The 15,241-nt window shown below is 53.5% G+C and overlaps 1 protein-coding gene across 5 annotated transcripts in view; it reads right to left on the minus strand.

Moving 5' to 3' along the window:
* LOC144736177 (uncharacterized) overlaps positions 1-15,241 on the minus strand; it is a 257,956-nt gene that overhangs the window by 16,009 nt on the left and 226,706 nt on the right. For all 5 annotated transcript variants that reach the window (XM_078618759.1, XM_078618762.1, XM_078618758.1 and 2 more), the window contains 2 exons: positions 10,792-11,039; positions 4,836-4,984 (listed from right to left, as the gene is read on the minus strand). In XM_078618759.1, coding sequence (XP_078474885.1) covers positions 4,836-4,984; positions 10,792-11,039 — 397 coding nt within the window. The remainder of the gene's footprint in view (positions 1-4,835; positions 4,985-10,791; positions 11,040-15,241) is intronic.

The following is a 15,241-nucleotide window of genomic DNA, read 5'->3' on the forward strand; positions in this document are numbered from 1 at the left end:
GTGACATGAAACCAACATTTTTATTTTTTATTTCACCTGGTAAAGGCCACCACTGAGTTACTGCATGCAGCTCTTTTTTTAGACCTCATCGTCACGTGGACATTTTTCTTCATTCAGTTGGGGGGGGGGGGCGATCATATTTGTATTTATTTGTCGATGACATTGTTAACATTCGTAAGTCGGACGTAGTGGGTGGGTGGGGGGGGGGAAATTACGATCGGAGAAGCATGCGCCGATGAAAAGATACTCAAGATTGTAAGTGCTGTGGCTTGGCTCTCCAACACACCGGTTAGTGCTGTACTAGTATACTACACTATACACCACACGACTATACACAATACACTACTATACACTACACTATACACTACACACTAGTGCTGTACTCGTGACGAATTGGCCACGTTCCGTTTACGTGACAACCCTTACTAGTTGGCTGTGTCGGGTGGTGGCGGGTTTTAACGACACATTAATATATTTACGCGATCTAACCCACAAAAACCTCATTATGGATGACATTGGTCGCGAAAGCCAACCGCGTGTGAAACAGAAAAAATAGGAATAGGTTTCACCCTTTCTAGAAATGCAACAGGTGTTAACATGTTACAAAACACCGAATAAGAAACCTTTATGCAAGGAATCGAGGACTGGTACCTGTGGTGAACATGCAAACAAACCATGCTCTGACAATCCGTATGCATTGTCTCCGAAACCGAATGGCCGACTCAAGCATGCACACCTGTTTGCGAGTGAATTGTTGCGACGCACGCACGGCGGTGGCGCGTACACAACGCTGATCCCCCGTCCCCCCCCCCTCCCCTCTGTTTGAACGTCGCCACGCTGACGGTCCGGACCCCAAAAATCTGCGACGATTCGCAACTCCTGGAGCCGTCCCCCCCCCCACGGCATCCCTCGCACGGCCCTCCCGCCTGCCTCCCTCCGAAGGACAAAGCCGCAGTGATGATGATTTATAATCGGCGCGGGGGCCTCTTTTTAAAGTTTGCCATCGGCCGGTGGATACCTGAACGGCAGGATTCCAGTAATTAAAGTAAAAAAAAACCCACAAAAATAAATAAGTCCGTGGTAGGCGGGATGTCTTGAGGGGGAGTGGCGGTGGGTGTGGAGGGTAGTAGACGTAGTGGGGGGTGTGTGAGAAGTGACCAGGCCAGAGTTGTACGGCCAGCCAGAGACGCTGAGATTCTGCGTTCGAATCCCTGTACTCTCCCCTGTCGAGCGTTTGCTAGTTTTACTGGGAAATACACTGCCAAACGCAGCACCACCGCCACCGCCGCCACCGCCAGATAAGTTGTTGATGTTAGAGAGTTGTCTTGTTACACGCTGGTGCAATCACGAGGGCGGCCGGCTCCGCAACCTTCCCACGCCTTCCGCGTCAAGGACAAAAGGGGCTCGCTCCCCCTCCGGCAAAGACGTACAACGGCGACCGCCCATCCAACTGCAGCGTGGAATCGAACCAAAGCCTCCGCCACTCTCAAGGGCCTCCAGCGGCGAGCACGTCCCGACGGCCGGGCCTTCACGGCGGCTGCCCGCCTCCCCCGTGTTAAATGGTTTGCGCAGATGGGCGCGCGGGCGCTAAGTTTTATTGCCGCTGATCCCCATATGGGGAGACACTTTACAGGCGGAGGTGACATCTTGAGGGTGCTTATAGCAACCGCTCACGCTTCTGTTCTTATCCTGCGGTTATCACCGCCCACGCCCCCCGGGGTGCGCGAGGCTTTTCGAAGGCCCACCCAGGCACCAGGCGCATCACCGAGAAGGTCACGACGAAAAGGGACGAGCAAAAAAAATTTGTCAAACGCAACTGGCCATTGACGCTTGCGGCCTTACGGGCGACGTTTTCGGGGGCGATGGATCTCCTTGGTGGCACACGGGTGGGGAGTTTTCACGTTGTTTGGTGGCGCCGCGTTCGTCGGTAACGCCGCCAAAGCAGCATCAACGAGTCTAATCGTATCGGCTATGTTCGTGAAAATAAAATTTAAAAAAAAGTTCAAATTGTGTCGCCGCTCAAAACGGGCGAGCGACGACGCTCGCCTCGTCTCCACCGATGTCTCCGAGCCACATCGTGGAAATTCCACGTTCCCTTGGTGCGGGTAAGCAACCCCCCCTCCCAAAAAAAGTGGCGCCCCACAGGGTTATTATGGGCGGTGCTGGTGCGGAGAATGAAATGTGGGTGACCCCTGTCCAATTTCTGACCCCCCCGACTCCCCCATTCTCCCACAGCGCCCCCACCCCCTACCTGACCCACGGATGGGCCCCTGTGCAATTTCATTAGAATGAGAATGTTTGTTGACGCTGGAGGAGGAATCTGACAAGCTATAAAGCTCTTTATCACAGATGTCCACGGCGTCAGCACGTGTCAACAACAAACCACTGCACAAACACGAAAGGAGTGCAAAGTATAGGAAAGGTAAGCAAATCACAAACAAGAAATAATATTTTTCGATTTATAGCTTTCGTGACTGCAGGGATTCATATTCTTGTTTTTTTTGGTAAAATCACGTAGAAGGGAAATAATAGAAAGAAACAGCTCTGTTTCTTCACCTGAGGACGGCTGCTTGCGTTGTGGCAGAAATGCCTTGAGAATTTTATTATGTTAAAGTTTTATTACTTTATTATTTCCCTTCTACGTGACTTTACCGAAAGAACCAAGAATAAAAAATAATTTGTACATCTATGTTTATTTTACCGGTTAAAGCCCACCGAGCTATCAGCTTATTTTTCAGAAGCGACCTGGCCACAAACGACACCCCCCCCCCCCCCCCAACGTCAGTCGGGACTTGAACTCCCAACCTTCCGACTGCGAGCCGCGCTCCTGCTCTTAACCACGTGGCCCACAGCCGGCACCGGCTCGCCCGTGGATTGCCCTACGAGGGCACGCCTATCCGGAGCCTTCAAATTATTCGCCGGCGGCAGCGAATTATTATTAGTGTTGTCGTTGTTACTGTGACCGATGATGGCTCTCTTTTTTTCTCTCTCTGTCGGAAATGTCAGGAATGCAATCGATCGCTCTTCGTGAAAGTCGAGTGCCGATTCGTGACAACTCGAGCCAACTTACAACGGCGTTACATAACCAGCGGAGAAAGTCGCTCGCGAGAGCGCGTGTGCGTTCACGACCGCGATTAACTCGTTGGCGTAACGCGACGGTTGACCGCGCACGGCGTGTTTTCGCCACCGCACCGCCACTCCTCCCCGCCTCCCCCCCCCCCCGCCGCCACCCCCCCGCCTCGGCCGCACATCGTTCACATCAACACGAGCGATGCGTGCGCACGCACACGCACACGCGCACGCACACGCGCACCCTTCTCTCGCTCGACACTCGAACGCGCTCGGCGGTTTATTTTAGCAAGCGGCGCGAATATTGCTTTCGATTGCCGAACGGCGGGGCAGGGCGTGGATGAGGTCTCGTTCGAGCAAAAAGAAAAAACGCAAGGTAATTGTTTCTTCGCAAGGGAAAGGCAGATAGAGGCGGATGGAGAGAGAGATTCCGGGAGAAGATGAGCGAGGCGGAGAGATACGGTGCCAACGGGGAGGGCCGCGGCGAACGAGAGTGATAGCTCCGCGCTGATACGACAATGGGCGGTGGGGCGGGGAGGGAGGTCAGGGGCGGCCCAATTATCCTCCCAGCGCGGATCGCTCGGGGACGTAAACACGGCACGCAGGAGCGCGTGCGTGCACGCACACGCGCCTACTGGCCTATTCCTCGAGCGCGCGCGTGCGAGTACACACGCACGCACACAAACACGCGGGCGCGCACGCATGCACGCGCGCGCTCTCACTTCGCCGCGCCTGCTTCACTTTACGATTCGGGGATTCGGGTGGCCAACAGAGCGGAGTGCAATTGGCACGGGGCCAGGCGCGAGGACACCTGTGAACATCTGTGAGAATTTTAGATTTTGAAATGATAACGATAATAATTTGATTACATATCGTAGGACTCTTTTGCAGGAGGGTCCTGCTGCTGCTGCTGCTGCTGCTGCGGAATTTGGTTTTTATTTTAGAAGACATTTTCAGTTTTAAAAAATGCAGTGTTTATTTCTACAGTCTATCCCCGTACAGGTGGAAACCGACGGCGATCGGTCCACTTGCTCTACCGCCTCCTCCTGGCGAGCCGGGGGGTAACGGCGCCACCTCGGACGCCCACGGGAAAGGGAGTTTCACAACATCTGCGTGCGATCCACCAACCCTCACTGCCTCCAAAGTGCCGGATTACAGGACATTTGGCGGGCGCTGGACAACGGTGGCTGCCCCCCCCCCGGTGGGGGAGGGGGGGGGGATCATTGTGCGAGTAGCAACAACAACAAAAATCGTGGACCCTTTAAAGAAGTTCAACGCACATATGTAAACAGCAGCAACAACCGCCATTCGCCACAAAGTGGTGTGACGTCACCACGGCGCTTGTGCCAGGCTATGTGCACTTTAAGGCCACGTGAAGTAGTCGAACGCCCACCGGCAGGAGGCCCACGGGACGCTCCCCCCCTATTATGCCACCTTGCTGTGTTTTAGCCGCCCGGCGCTCTGCTCGTTGTTGCGCGCGTACACACACAAAGATCCGCCGTGTAGCCTTAACAGACTGTAGAGGCAAGTGCTGTTAGCGAGCTCCTATGAAGGCCGGAACGGAACACGAGGGGGTGGGTGGCCAGCACCACGCCCCGGCCGCCTTTGTCTCCCCGGTGGCGATGTTTACACACCGCACCAGGTACTCATTTGAGGCTGGTTCAGATAATCGTCACCGGTGTTGGCCGTGAGCGGGAATCGAACTCGAGTCGCCGGGTTCGTAGCCCAGCGCGCGAACACACACGCAGACACACACAGACACGTACCTGTGCCTGCACTTGAGCCTGAACTTGGGCCTGCACCTGCGCGGCCGCCGCTGCCGCCGCGTGCTGATTGGCCGCAGCCGCCGCCGCCGCTGCCGCCGCCAGTGGCACGGGCAGCGAGAGGCGATGGCCGGACATGCCCATGTCGTCCTCTGCGCGCGCACACGGAACGACAGAGGGAAGGCGACAGCCGTCATGAGATATTGCTTCAGAGAACCGTATCCTCCGGATTATTATCATCATCATCATCATTATTGGATTTGTAACGCACGCGGTTGTCGTTCACAGAGAGACGGAGAGTGGGCGGGAGGGGAGGCGTGGGAAACAACGGGTGAACGGGAGTGCGGCTGAGAACCGGCGACGACAATTGCCCAAGCTTTCTGGTCCTCTATTGGGATGGGTGTTTAAACGCGTTGGGAGGAAACCCCCCCCCCTCGGGTGTGGGAGGGCGGTGACAGTCAATCCGCTCACTGATGGAATTTTTTTTTTATCTTACCAGGTGTGGCCCACATTATGCCTTATCATGTGGACATTTATATTTTTGGTTCTTTCGGTAAAGTCATAGGAGACAATTGTCGTCTGAATATTGTGTCATACAGTAGTCAAATGGTTCGGGCAAGTTGATTACCCGTAGCAAAAAGAAGATTTCCATAGACAGTGCTTATGAAAAAAATATATGATTCGTCATAGAGGCAGAGGCTTTTATATATATGGTGTTTTCATGATAGGTTTTCCATCACAACGCATAATTTATGCCGTATTTTCTGTTTGTTGCTGGGCATGTGATGTTTTGGACCTTTGGGCCTGAGCTCATCGTTTATTGAAAGATATTTCCATATTATTTTAGCGCCCCCCCACGCCCTTCATGTATTTTAATCAAAGGTCGGATAAGTCGGTAGGTGTGCGTGTGCGTAAGTGACGACATTTGTGCAACTTTATTGACAGCGGCACAAACACAAAGGTCCCCTCCCCCGTATAGCCTCAACAGACTGTTGGGGAAAGTGCTGTTAAGGCCGGCACGGCACACGGGGGCGGCCAGCAGCGCCACGGCCCCCACCGCCTTTGTTTCGACACCGCACCCAGGCGCTCATTTGAGGCCGAGTCGACCTAGGTGATGCCCGGCACCGGTTCTTAAGAACCGTCCCAGCGGTTACGGCAAGCGAGTGGGACGCGGCCGGGAGGGACGATGACGGATGGACGGTTTGAGAATTCACGGCAGAGGGGCAGCCGAGGAACGGAAGGCGATGGGAACGATGGGCATGACCTCATCCTGCCCCAGGGCACCAGGTTGGATTGGGGAGGCATTCATCCGGCAACGGATTGACCACAGCCAATGATGATGATGCAGGAATAAAGCGATCTAAGCGCGCCAATTGCCGTGGTGGCGAGATGTTAACTGCCTCGCCTGGTCTGCAGGAGGTCGTGGGTTCGATCTCAACCCTGACGCCTGCTGCTGTATATTGGGAGTTTGCGTGACTTTCTCCCAGTGGTCGCGTGGATTTTTCTCCGGCTCTTACGGTTATTCCATCCACATTTAGAATCGGCATCACGCACTTCGAGTGTTTGCCTGCTAGAAATATCCACGTGACGACGATAAGCCGCTTTCGCTGACCTATCGTTTGTGATCGCCAGTTTAAAAAATTTATTTTTAATAGTTTCGTCGTCCAGAGTACGCAGAAGGTGCAAGCGATGCAAGCGGAAGGAAAGAGATCAAGAGGAAGGCGGAAGAAGAGGGGGGGGGGGGGAGAAGGTGGCGATGCGGTGCAGTGCGATCAGACACAAGGCTGGCCCAAGGAGCGGGAGGAGAGCTGGCGCAGGACGGTGCGCCGTGGAGACGGCTCGCGAGGGCGGGGCACACGCGTGGAAGCACAAGAGCTCGCTGGCGTACGCAGCCGCCTCAGCGTATCAAGCGCGACGCGGACAACGGACCTGCTAAGCCAGTGCCTGCCGAGAGCGGCGGGATTAGCGACGGGAGGGGGATTTGAGGCATTGCTCCGTCGCCGATCAATAAGGCACCGGATTGCGGTTGATTTCTCGTATTTTTGTTCGCCTTTTATTAGCGTCGCGCGCGAGTGGGAGATCGTGGCAGCGCGATTAAGACGTTATCGGTGCTGTGCTCATCGCGGGAATGTGTATGGAGGCTCTTGGCCCTCCAGAGACATCGGTTCGGCGTTAAGAGGCCGGTGTCTGAGTGCGCGCGCGCGCGTGTCTTTTTTATGTGTCTGTGTGTGCGTGTCTGTGTGTGTGTGTCTGTGTGTGCGTGTCTGTGTGTGTGTGTCTGTGTGTGCGCGTCGGTGCGTGCGCGTTGGGGGCTGCAGCGTAGCGGTTAGCGCGCTGCAGCTGTGAACCCAAGTTCAATTCCCGCTCACGATCATCTGAATCGGTCCTGGGCCTCCCCTCGGTCGACTCAGCCTCAAATGAGTACCTGGGTGCGGTCTGTGGTCAACATGGCCGCTGGGGAGACAAAGGCGGCCGGGCGTGGTGCTAGCCACGCACCAACCCCTTGTGTGCAATGCCGGCCTTCAAAGGTGCTCGCTAACAGCAACTTGCCCCAACAGTTTGTTAAGGTTATACGAGGGGGGGGGGCCTTTATCTCTGTATGTGTTCATGAGATTGCAAAAGGTGCTTGCAAACAGAATTTGCCGCGACGATCTGGTAAGGCTATAGGGGACATTTGTCCTACAGTGACGAAGATGTAATGGGTGCTTCACCAACGGCACGTGCTCCTACAGTCTCTGTAGACTACACGGCAAATCCGTGTCCTTCACATACACACGCACACGCTCGCTGCGTATATGCTCACGGGTGAGCGTGTGCGTCCGCGAGTCAACGTGTGTTTGCGACGGGCGACTTGCGTGTATTAGGGCGCATCTCCGCGCGTGCTTTTATGAGTGGGTGTGTTTGGTCCATGGCCGAGTTTTACGATTGAGTGGACATATGCGAGTTCGTACCAGCGAGTGTGTGTGTACGTAGGTGTGTGTGGCCGCGGTAGTGCAGTGGTTAGTTCGTTGCGCTACGAACCCGGCGACCTGGGTTCGATTCCCGCTCATGGCCTGCAACATCAGTGACGATTATCTGAACCAGTCCTGGGCCTCCTATAGGTCGCTTCACTCTAAAATGAGTATACCTGGTGCGGTGTGTAAACATCGCCACTGGGGAGACAAAAGTGGCCGGGTGTGGTGCCGACCACCCACCCACCCACTCGTGAGCCGTGCCAGCCTTCATAGGTGCTCGCAAACAGCACTTGCCTCAAAAGCCTGTTACAGCTACACGGGTGATCTTTGTTCGCCTTTGTGTGTGTACGTACGTACGCACGCGCGTCTTTTTACATCAGCGAGTGCGTGGACACGTACCTACTTGTGTACCCGTGTCAACGGGTGCACACGAAACTTAACGTACGTTTTCGCGAAATAGCCAGCGAGCGTGCGAGCGTGTGCGTGCGTGCGTGTTCGTATGTTTTATATATATATGTGTGTGTGTGCGTCTCTCTCCCCTCCTTCTGTTACAACCTCTTCGCATGACCGTTTCCACTCAGGATTCTGCTTTGTCACTTTGGCCGGCGTATAGCATCAGGGCGGTGCCCGGGCTGTTTGTTTCTAAATTTCAGGTCGGCAATAAATAAAAAAAAGAGAGGCACGGGCCACTCAAAAGGAGCGAACGTGGAACGTGAAGATTCGACTCTGCCGCCCGGCCTCAATATATATAAATGTATCTAATATATATTTGCATATAAAATTTAGGCACGCAAATAAATATAAATCAGAATATGTATAAAGCTCTGTTTCACAGATGTCCAGTCGGGGCACGGGGTAAGAGCGTTACAACAACAAACAGTGCAAAGTTAAAAAAAGTTAAACAAATCACCCAAACAAATAAAACTAAACCATCCCCATCCCACCAGGCAAAGCCCACTGAGATATAAACTACATTATCAAAAGCGACCAGGCCACAAATGAAAGCTCAAAAAGAAGTGGCTTATCATTTGGACACGGATAGCAGCAAATTCATCTCAATAGTCTCAAATATACGTTAAAAAAAGAAAGTAAAAGCGGAAAGTATTTCGGCGCGCAGGCTGCTTCAGAGTTTGCGAGAGAAGCCCACGTGGAGATGGCGATGTTCACTACACACCGCCACGAGGTATCCATTTTGAGGCCGAGTCGACCTAGGGGGAGAGGCCCAGGACCGGTTCAGACATTCCTCACTGGAGTTGGCCGTGAGCGGGCAATCGAACTCGGGCCACCCACCCCCTTCGTGTGCCCTTCTGGCTGCTCGCAAACAGCACTTGCCCCCAACAGTCTATTAAGGCTATACGGGGGTGTGCGTGTGTTGGGGTGTGCGTGTGTTAGCGTGTACGCGCTAGCGCACGCACACGGACGCACACGCGGACTCGCGTAAACGCATCGGCCCCATCGCCGTCTTCTGTTACGGTGACAATCAGAAGGCCCGATTTTATGACCCCCCACCACCATTGACCCGGCCAATTCCGTCCCAGCGGTTAGCGCCGGCTCTCGACAAAAAAATATACAAAATACAAATAAAACCCTTACAAGCAGCGGCTGATCAGAGGTTGTGGGTGGGGGGGGGTCAGGGTCATCATCGGTCACGAGGCGCTGCGTGCGCCGACGCTCCCGGCGCCCGCCGGACGAAGCTTTTTGGGGGCGATGGGACGATGTCTGTACATTTGCGTTTCCCATTGCACTATAAAAACCCGTGGGGGGGCGGGGGTTGGGTTGGGACACGATAGTAAACAACATCATTAATCCTCGTGGTTGCCTCGACGTTAGCTACTCCGATGCATAATTTAGAATCATTTACAGCGGGCGGCTGGGGGGGGCAAAGACCCCGTGAACTATTTCTATAGCTCTGCTGGATATTGTGGATTCGACGTCAGCTGTTTTATTACCTTTGCGCAATTTCCACCGGGTTTTGCTTTTTGTGTTATCGGCCGGAGGCTGAACCCGTGATGGCAACGAGGAGACCCCCCATGGGGGTCCGTCAAAGGCGTTTTTCGAGATAAATCACCGGCATCGATTCATTGATCGATCATTGATCGATGGATCGTTAACATCGATGGAAATAGTTTATCTTGCGAGTGAGATATATTTTTTTTTACACTTACAACGATGCGTAGGGCGCACGCGAGCGTTGCGCGAGAGGCGAAAACCCGAACGAGACCGGGGGGGGGATAAAACGAGCAAGGGGAGTGCTCGAAACGAGGCAGAGAATTTAATTTAAAAAATATTTAAATCGGTTAAAACTTAAAATCTAGAATTATTTAAATCGGTTCTCAATTTCGAATCGCGAGTCTGGATCCTGAGGGTTCGTCAAACAAGCTGGGGGGGGGGGCGGTATTTGGAGGTGATTCTGTTGCACTTCAATTCAATATCCAGAAGCTACGTAGAGAAAACGTGAGCGTCACTGCAACGCAAAATCTTTCCCGCTGCATCTCACCAGTCTCGGCATGCCTCTCGGGTGGTTTTAAAGCAATGGGACATTTACCCGTAACGTCTCTCCGCGGTCGACAAAGCCTAGGCCGTAACGTTTACATTCTTCCATACTAATCGGGTGACACCGTAATATATACACAGAGGACCGCAAGAGCTTGGGCAATTTTTAGGCAGCGCCGGCTCACCGCCTGGCAAGCTGCCTTCCGCGGTTCGTCTGCGGCTCCTCCATTCCTGGATACCTCTGCGGCGGCTGGTGACCAGCTACGCGCGTGTTCAAAGCGCGGCCGTTAACGTTCCGATTCGGACGAAGGAAGGGGGGGACGAGAACGACGCGACCCATCGCCCGAAGACTTTTTCGCGATTTCGAGAGGCGCAAGCCGACTCCGTCGAAGGCTCAGCACGGCCGCCACCCCCCCGCCCCTTCCCGCCACCAGCACGGCTCCCGATTATCCAGCGGGCAAAGATGCATGACCCCCCCCCGCACCCCAGGGGGGGGAGAGTCGCTCGCTCACCTTTCTTGATGGACTGGCCGGACGACATGTGCGTGCCGTTGGTGAGTCCGGGGATGCCCAGGCTGGAGAGGTGCATCTTGGGAGAGGGCAGCAGGTTGGAGGGGCCCGGCGGCGTGTAGCTGTAGAGCGGGGAGCCGAAGCTCGGGCGCCGTCCCTCCCTGCGGTTGCTGTCGATGGCGGCCTGCAGCTCGGCCGGTGAGCTGAGCCCCTTCTTTTCGCACTCGTAGGGGTACAGGTATTTCATGTACCTGTGCGGTGGGGGGAGGGGGGGGGCACGGAGGGCAGTCACAGGGTCAGCGTTTCGAACCGTAGTCGTAGTTCTTAGGCGACGTCGATGGCTGCGTGGAATTTGAGTCGAGCCCTCGCCTGTGGATTTGATGTCTTTGTCGAGGTGTTAACCACCTCGCCTGGTTTGCATGAGGTCGTGGGTTCGATCCCAACCCTGACACCCGTATCTTTGGAATTTGCGTGTCTCTCTCTCCCCGTGGTCGCGTGGATTTTTCTCCGGGTCCTCCGGGTTTTCCCTCCACATTTATAAACATGCGTTTACTGTATTTGGCTGCCATACCTTTATTTCCACGTGATAAGCAACTTCGTTGGGCTTTTATTATTTGTCACCAGATCGCTTCTGAAAAAAAGCTGTGTAGCTCAGTGGGCCTTATCAGGTGAATGATTTTTTTTAAGTCCCATTAACGATAACTGTCAAATGTTGAGTCAAGCGTGAGCACCGTGCCATGTCCTGCACACGTCCCACCCACCGCCTCCACAACCTCCACGACCTCCTCCTCTACCACCACCACCACCTCCTCCTCTTCCTCCCAATTACGACGATCACGATGCTTTCCTTCCAGGTTTTATTTTGAATTTGCTTGACCCTATCCTTCCACCGAATGAACCAAAATGCGACGTTGGCAAATTTTATTTAGTTTCACACGTTGGCTTATAAATGTTATTAACACTGCAAACTGGTTCAGGGAATAAAGCAAAACTAAACAACAACAAAAACCTACGTTTTATACTCCAAATTTTTCACGTCATTTATTACCAGGGTGGGACCATTAACGCATTACGCCGGAGAAGCTGATTTAATGACAGGGTGGAAACCTGAATGTGAACCGATGTGTCCCCAACGGTACTGGCTTTAAGCCCTCGAAGCAGCCAATATGAGAACCCTTTGAATCAACGCGACAAGATGGACCGCGACGTGGAGAAGGTAAATTTGCATTCGGTTTTGAATTTTATTATACAAACTTTTTGGAAATGTGGCATGCATCACGCGCATGTGTATGCATGTTCAAGTACAAGATAAAGACAAAGATCTCCCCATCCCCCCGTACAGCCTTTACAGACTTTTGGGGCAAGTGCTGCTAGCGTGAGGCACCTATGAAGCCTGGCAAGGCACACGAGGGGGTAGGTGGCCAGCACCACACCCGGCCACCTTAGTCTCCCCCGTGGCGATGTTTACACACCGCAACAGGTACTCATTTGAGGGTAAGTTGACCTAGGGGGAGAGGCCCAGGACGGGTTCAGATAATCGTCACCGTTGTTGGTTGCCATGAGCGGGAATCGAACTCGGGTCGCCGGGTTTGTAGCGCTGCGTGCGAACCACTACACCACCACTACCGCTTCCCACAATTCATGTACGCACAGACAAACACACGCACACACGCACATGCACACACCCAGCAATCCACACGTGTTCACACTCAAATTCCCATTCCAGCCACACAAATGCAAAGCGGGAAATTACAGTGTACTTTCACCTCTATCGAATTTCATTTCCCGGATTGAATCTCTGATTGTAAATTGCAAATGCAAACGAATCAGAGCCACCCCCCCCAACCCCCCCCCCCCCCCTGCTGCCCCCCCCCCCCCCGTCACAGCACTCGATGACTCGACAACCAAAAGGCTGCAAGTTCAAACCCCCGACAACCGCTTGGCCTGACTTACCCCCATGCGATCAAACAAAATAAGTCACCTCCTCTGCGAAGGAAAGTCAGCAACACACCTGCTCATGCCACGGCAGTGGGGAAATCTCACCAGTCTCCTTCCCCGGGAAAAACCTACTATTAGCACGGTTGACCACGTAGGGTGCGCGAGAAAAGTTCCGCGCGCGTACGTACGACGCGGCGGGAACCGTCGGCGTGCCAAACGATGACTCGCGAGGGCTCTCGTTCGCGCCCTCGCCGCACAAACGAGTCCACCAGCAGTCGGTCCACCAGCAGGACCCACGTGGTGGGGTCACGTGTGGGTGAGCGTGGAGGAGGAGGTCTGAACGCCCTCCAGACCCGACGACGAGCAGCGGTGAGAGCAAGCGATTGCAGGGCCGGCGCCCGCCACCTTTCTACCTTGCTCCGAGCGTGCTAAGTGTTTTGCGGACAACGAAGACAAAGATCCACCACCCCACTCCCCCCCTCCATATAGCCCCAACAGATTGTTGGGGCGAGTGTTGTTATCGAGCACTCGTGAAGGCCGGCACGGTGCACGAGGGAGTGGGCGCGATCGGCACTACGCCCGGCTGCCTTTGTGTCTGCCGTGCTGTTGTTTACGCGACGGACTGGGGACTCATTCAAGGCCGAGTCGACCCAAGGGAGGCCCAGGATGCCCCAGGACTGGTCCAGATACTCGCCTTTCAGGGTTTTTACCCGTATTTGGAAATCGAACCGAGGTGACTGGGTTGCATAGCGCAGTGTGCTAACCACTGCGCCACCGCTCCCCGGCACACATCCGCCAACGTGCACACACTGATACGGACACGCGCGTTGACGGCCACGCACACACACACACGAACGCCTACGCACAACAGCGCTCATACGTACAAACAAACAAACCCAACACGCTCTTACGGGAAAAACCCATTTGCTTCATTCAAACAGACTCAAGATGTTTGTCAATGATGCCGTGGCCTCAAACGGACAAAAAACATACAAAAGGTGATGTTTCAGCCAAAGTCTCTTCTTCACGGCAGAGATTCGTCCGGTGTGCATTCATTCATTAAATTTATATGCCATGCATCCAATCCTTAACACAATTTATATTTATAGAGCGAGCGCCTTCACCCAAGGCGCTCCACACAGCTCGCAGAACGGTGACGCGGATTGGGGCGATGCCGTTGGCGGGGAGGGCACGGGTGCGCTGCGCGCGGTGCCGAGGGATGAGTGAGAGCGATCGAGGAGTAGTGACGCGAGGGTGGGCAAGGGACGGAAAGCAGTGGAGGGGAAGGAAGCTAATTGGAAAAGAGAGAACTAGAGGTGAGGCTTTCAGAGAGGAGGGAGGACAAGGAGGGGAATGGCTTAATTTACTACGATAATGAGCCAAGAATGTCTGTGTGTCCCGCGCGTGACCTCACTCCACGTCGACCAGCCCCCCCCCCTCATTAATAATCATGAACAGGTGATGTCCTCCAAATGGACACCACCCCCGGCCATTAATATTAATTAGCGAGTGACTTCACTCCCCTGTCCGCGGCGTCAACTCGCAGCCCTCGCTACAAAGGCAGAACCCTCACGTCATGCGATCGCCGTAGCGCTGTTGAGACATCAAAGTAAAAAGGACGTCGTGACGAACAAGGGATTGTAACCTGTAAATGAAATCGGTCTGTGTCACCGCGCCCTTACAAACTGCACACGTGACGAACAAGGGATTGTAACCTTTCAATGAAATGCGTCTGTGTCACCGCGCCCTTACGAACTGCACACAAACGGATGCAATTAATATATCACGTCGTGGTCTGCGTTTTGCTTGCAAGTTTCAGATTTACTGCAATACACCCGTCCTTGGACGGGCAAAAGGCTAGAAATCAAGATATTTATTCAGACTGGAGGAATCTGAAGAGCTGTCAAGCTCTTTGCTCACAGATGTCCAGTAGGGGCACGGGGTCAGAACGTGGCAACAATAAATGGGTGCAAAGTATAGGAAAGGATCAGCAAATCACTAAAAATTACAAATATGTATCGATGTTTATTTTTTACTAGGCAAAGCCCACTGAGCTATCGGTTTCTTTCTCAGAAACTCAACAAAGTGGCATCATCGTCGCGAGGAAATTTAGAGCAGCGGCCAAAATAATCCCAACAATAATAAAGGATGGCCGTTGCCCAAAACGTCACCGATTATATTTTTTTCATTTTTATTTTAAGGGCCACGTTATTATCGACGGACGTGTTGAGTTCGTTTTTTTCTGGTTTCTAGCCAGGATGCACGGGGGGGGTGGGGGGGGGGAGCGATGGGAGGGGTTCCCTTCTCAAAACTCGACAGAAAAATTACTAATTTCTCAAACATTAAATTTCGATTTAAAGCTTTCGTGACTGCAGGGATTCATCTTCTTGGTTCTTTCGGTAAAGTCACGCAGAAGGGAAATAATAAAGTAATACAAATAAAACATAATAAAATACAATTCTCACGACGTTTCGGCCACAACGCAAGCAGCCGTCCTCAGGTGAAGAACAGGTCT

The sequence above is a fragment of the Lampetra planeri genome, chromosome 59 (assembly GCF_965212315.1).
Source record: "Lampetra planeri chromosome 59, kcLamPlan1.2.h2, whole genome shotgun sequence".
In the NCBI taxonomy this organism is placed as follows: domain Eukaryota; kingdom Metazoa; phylum Chordata; class Hyperoartia; order Petromyzontiformes; family Petromyzontidae; genus Lampetra; species Lampetra planeri.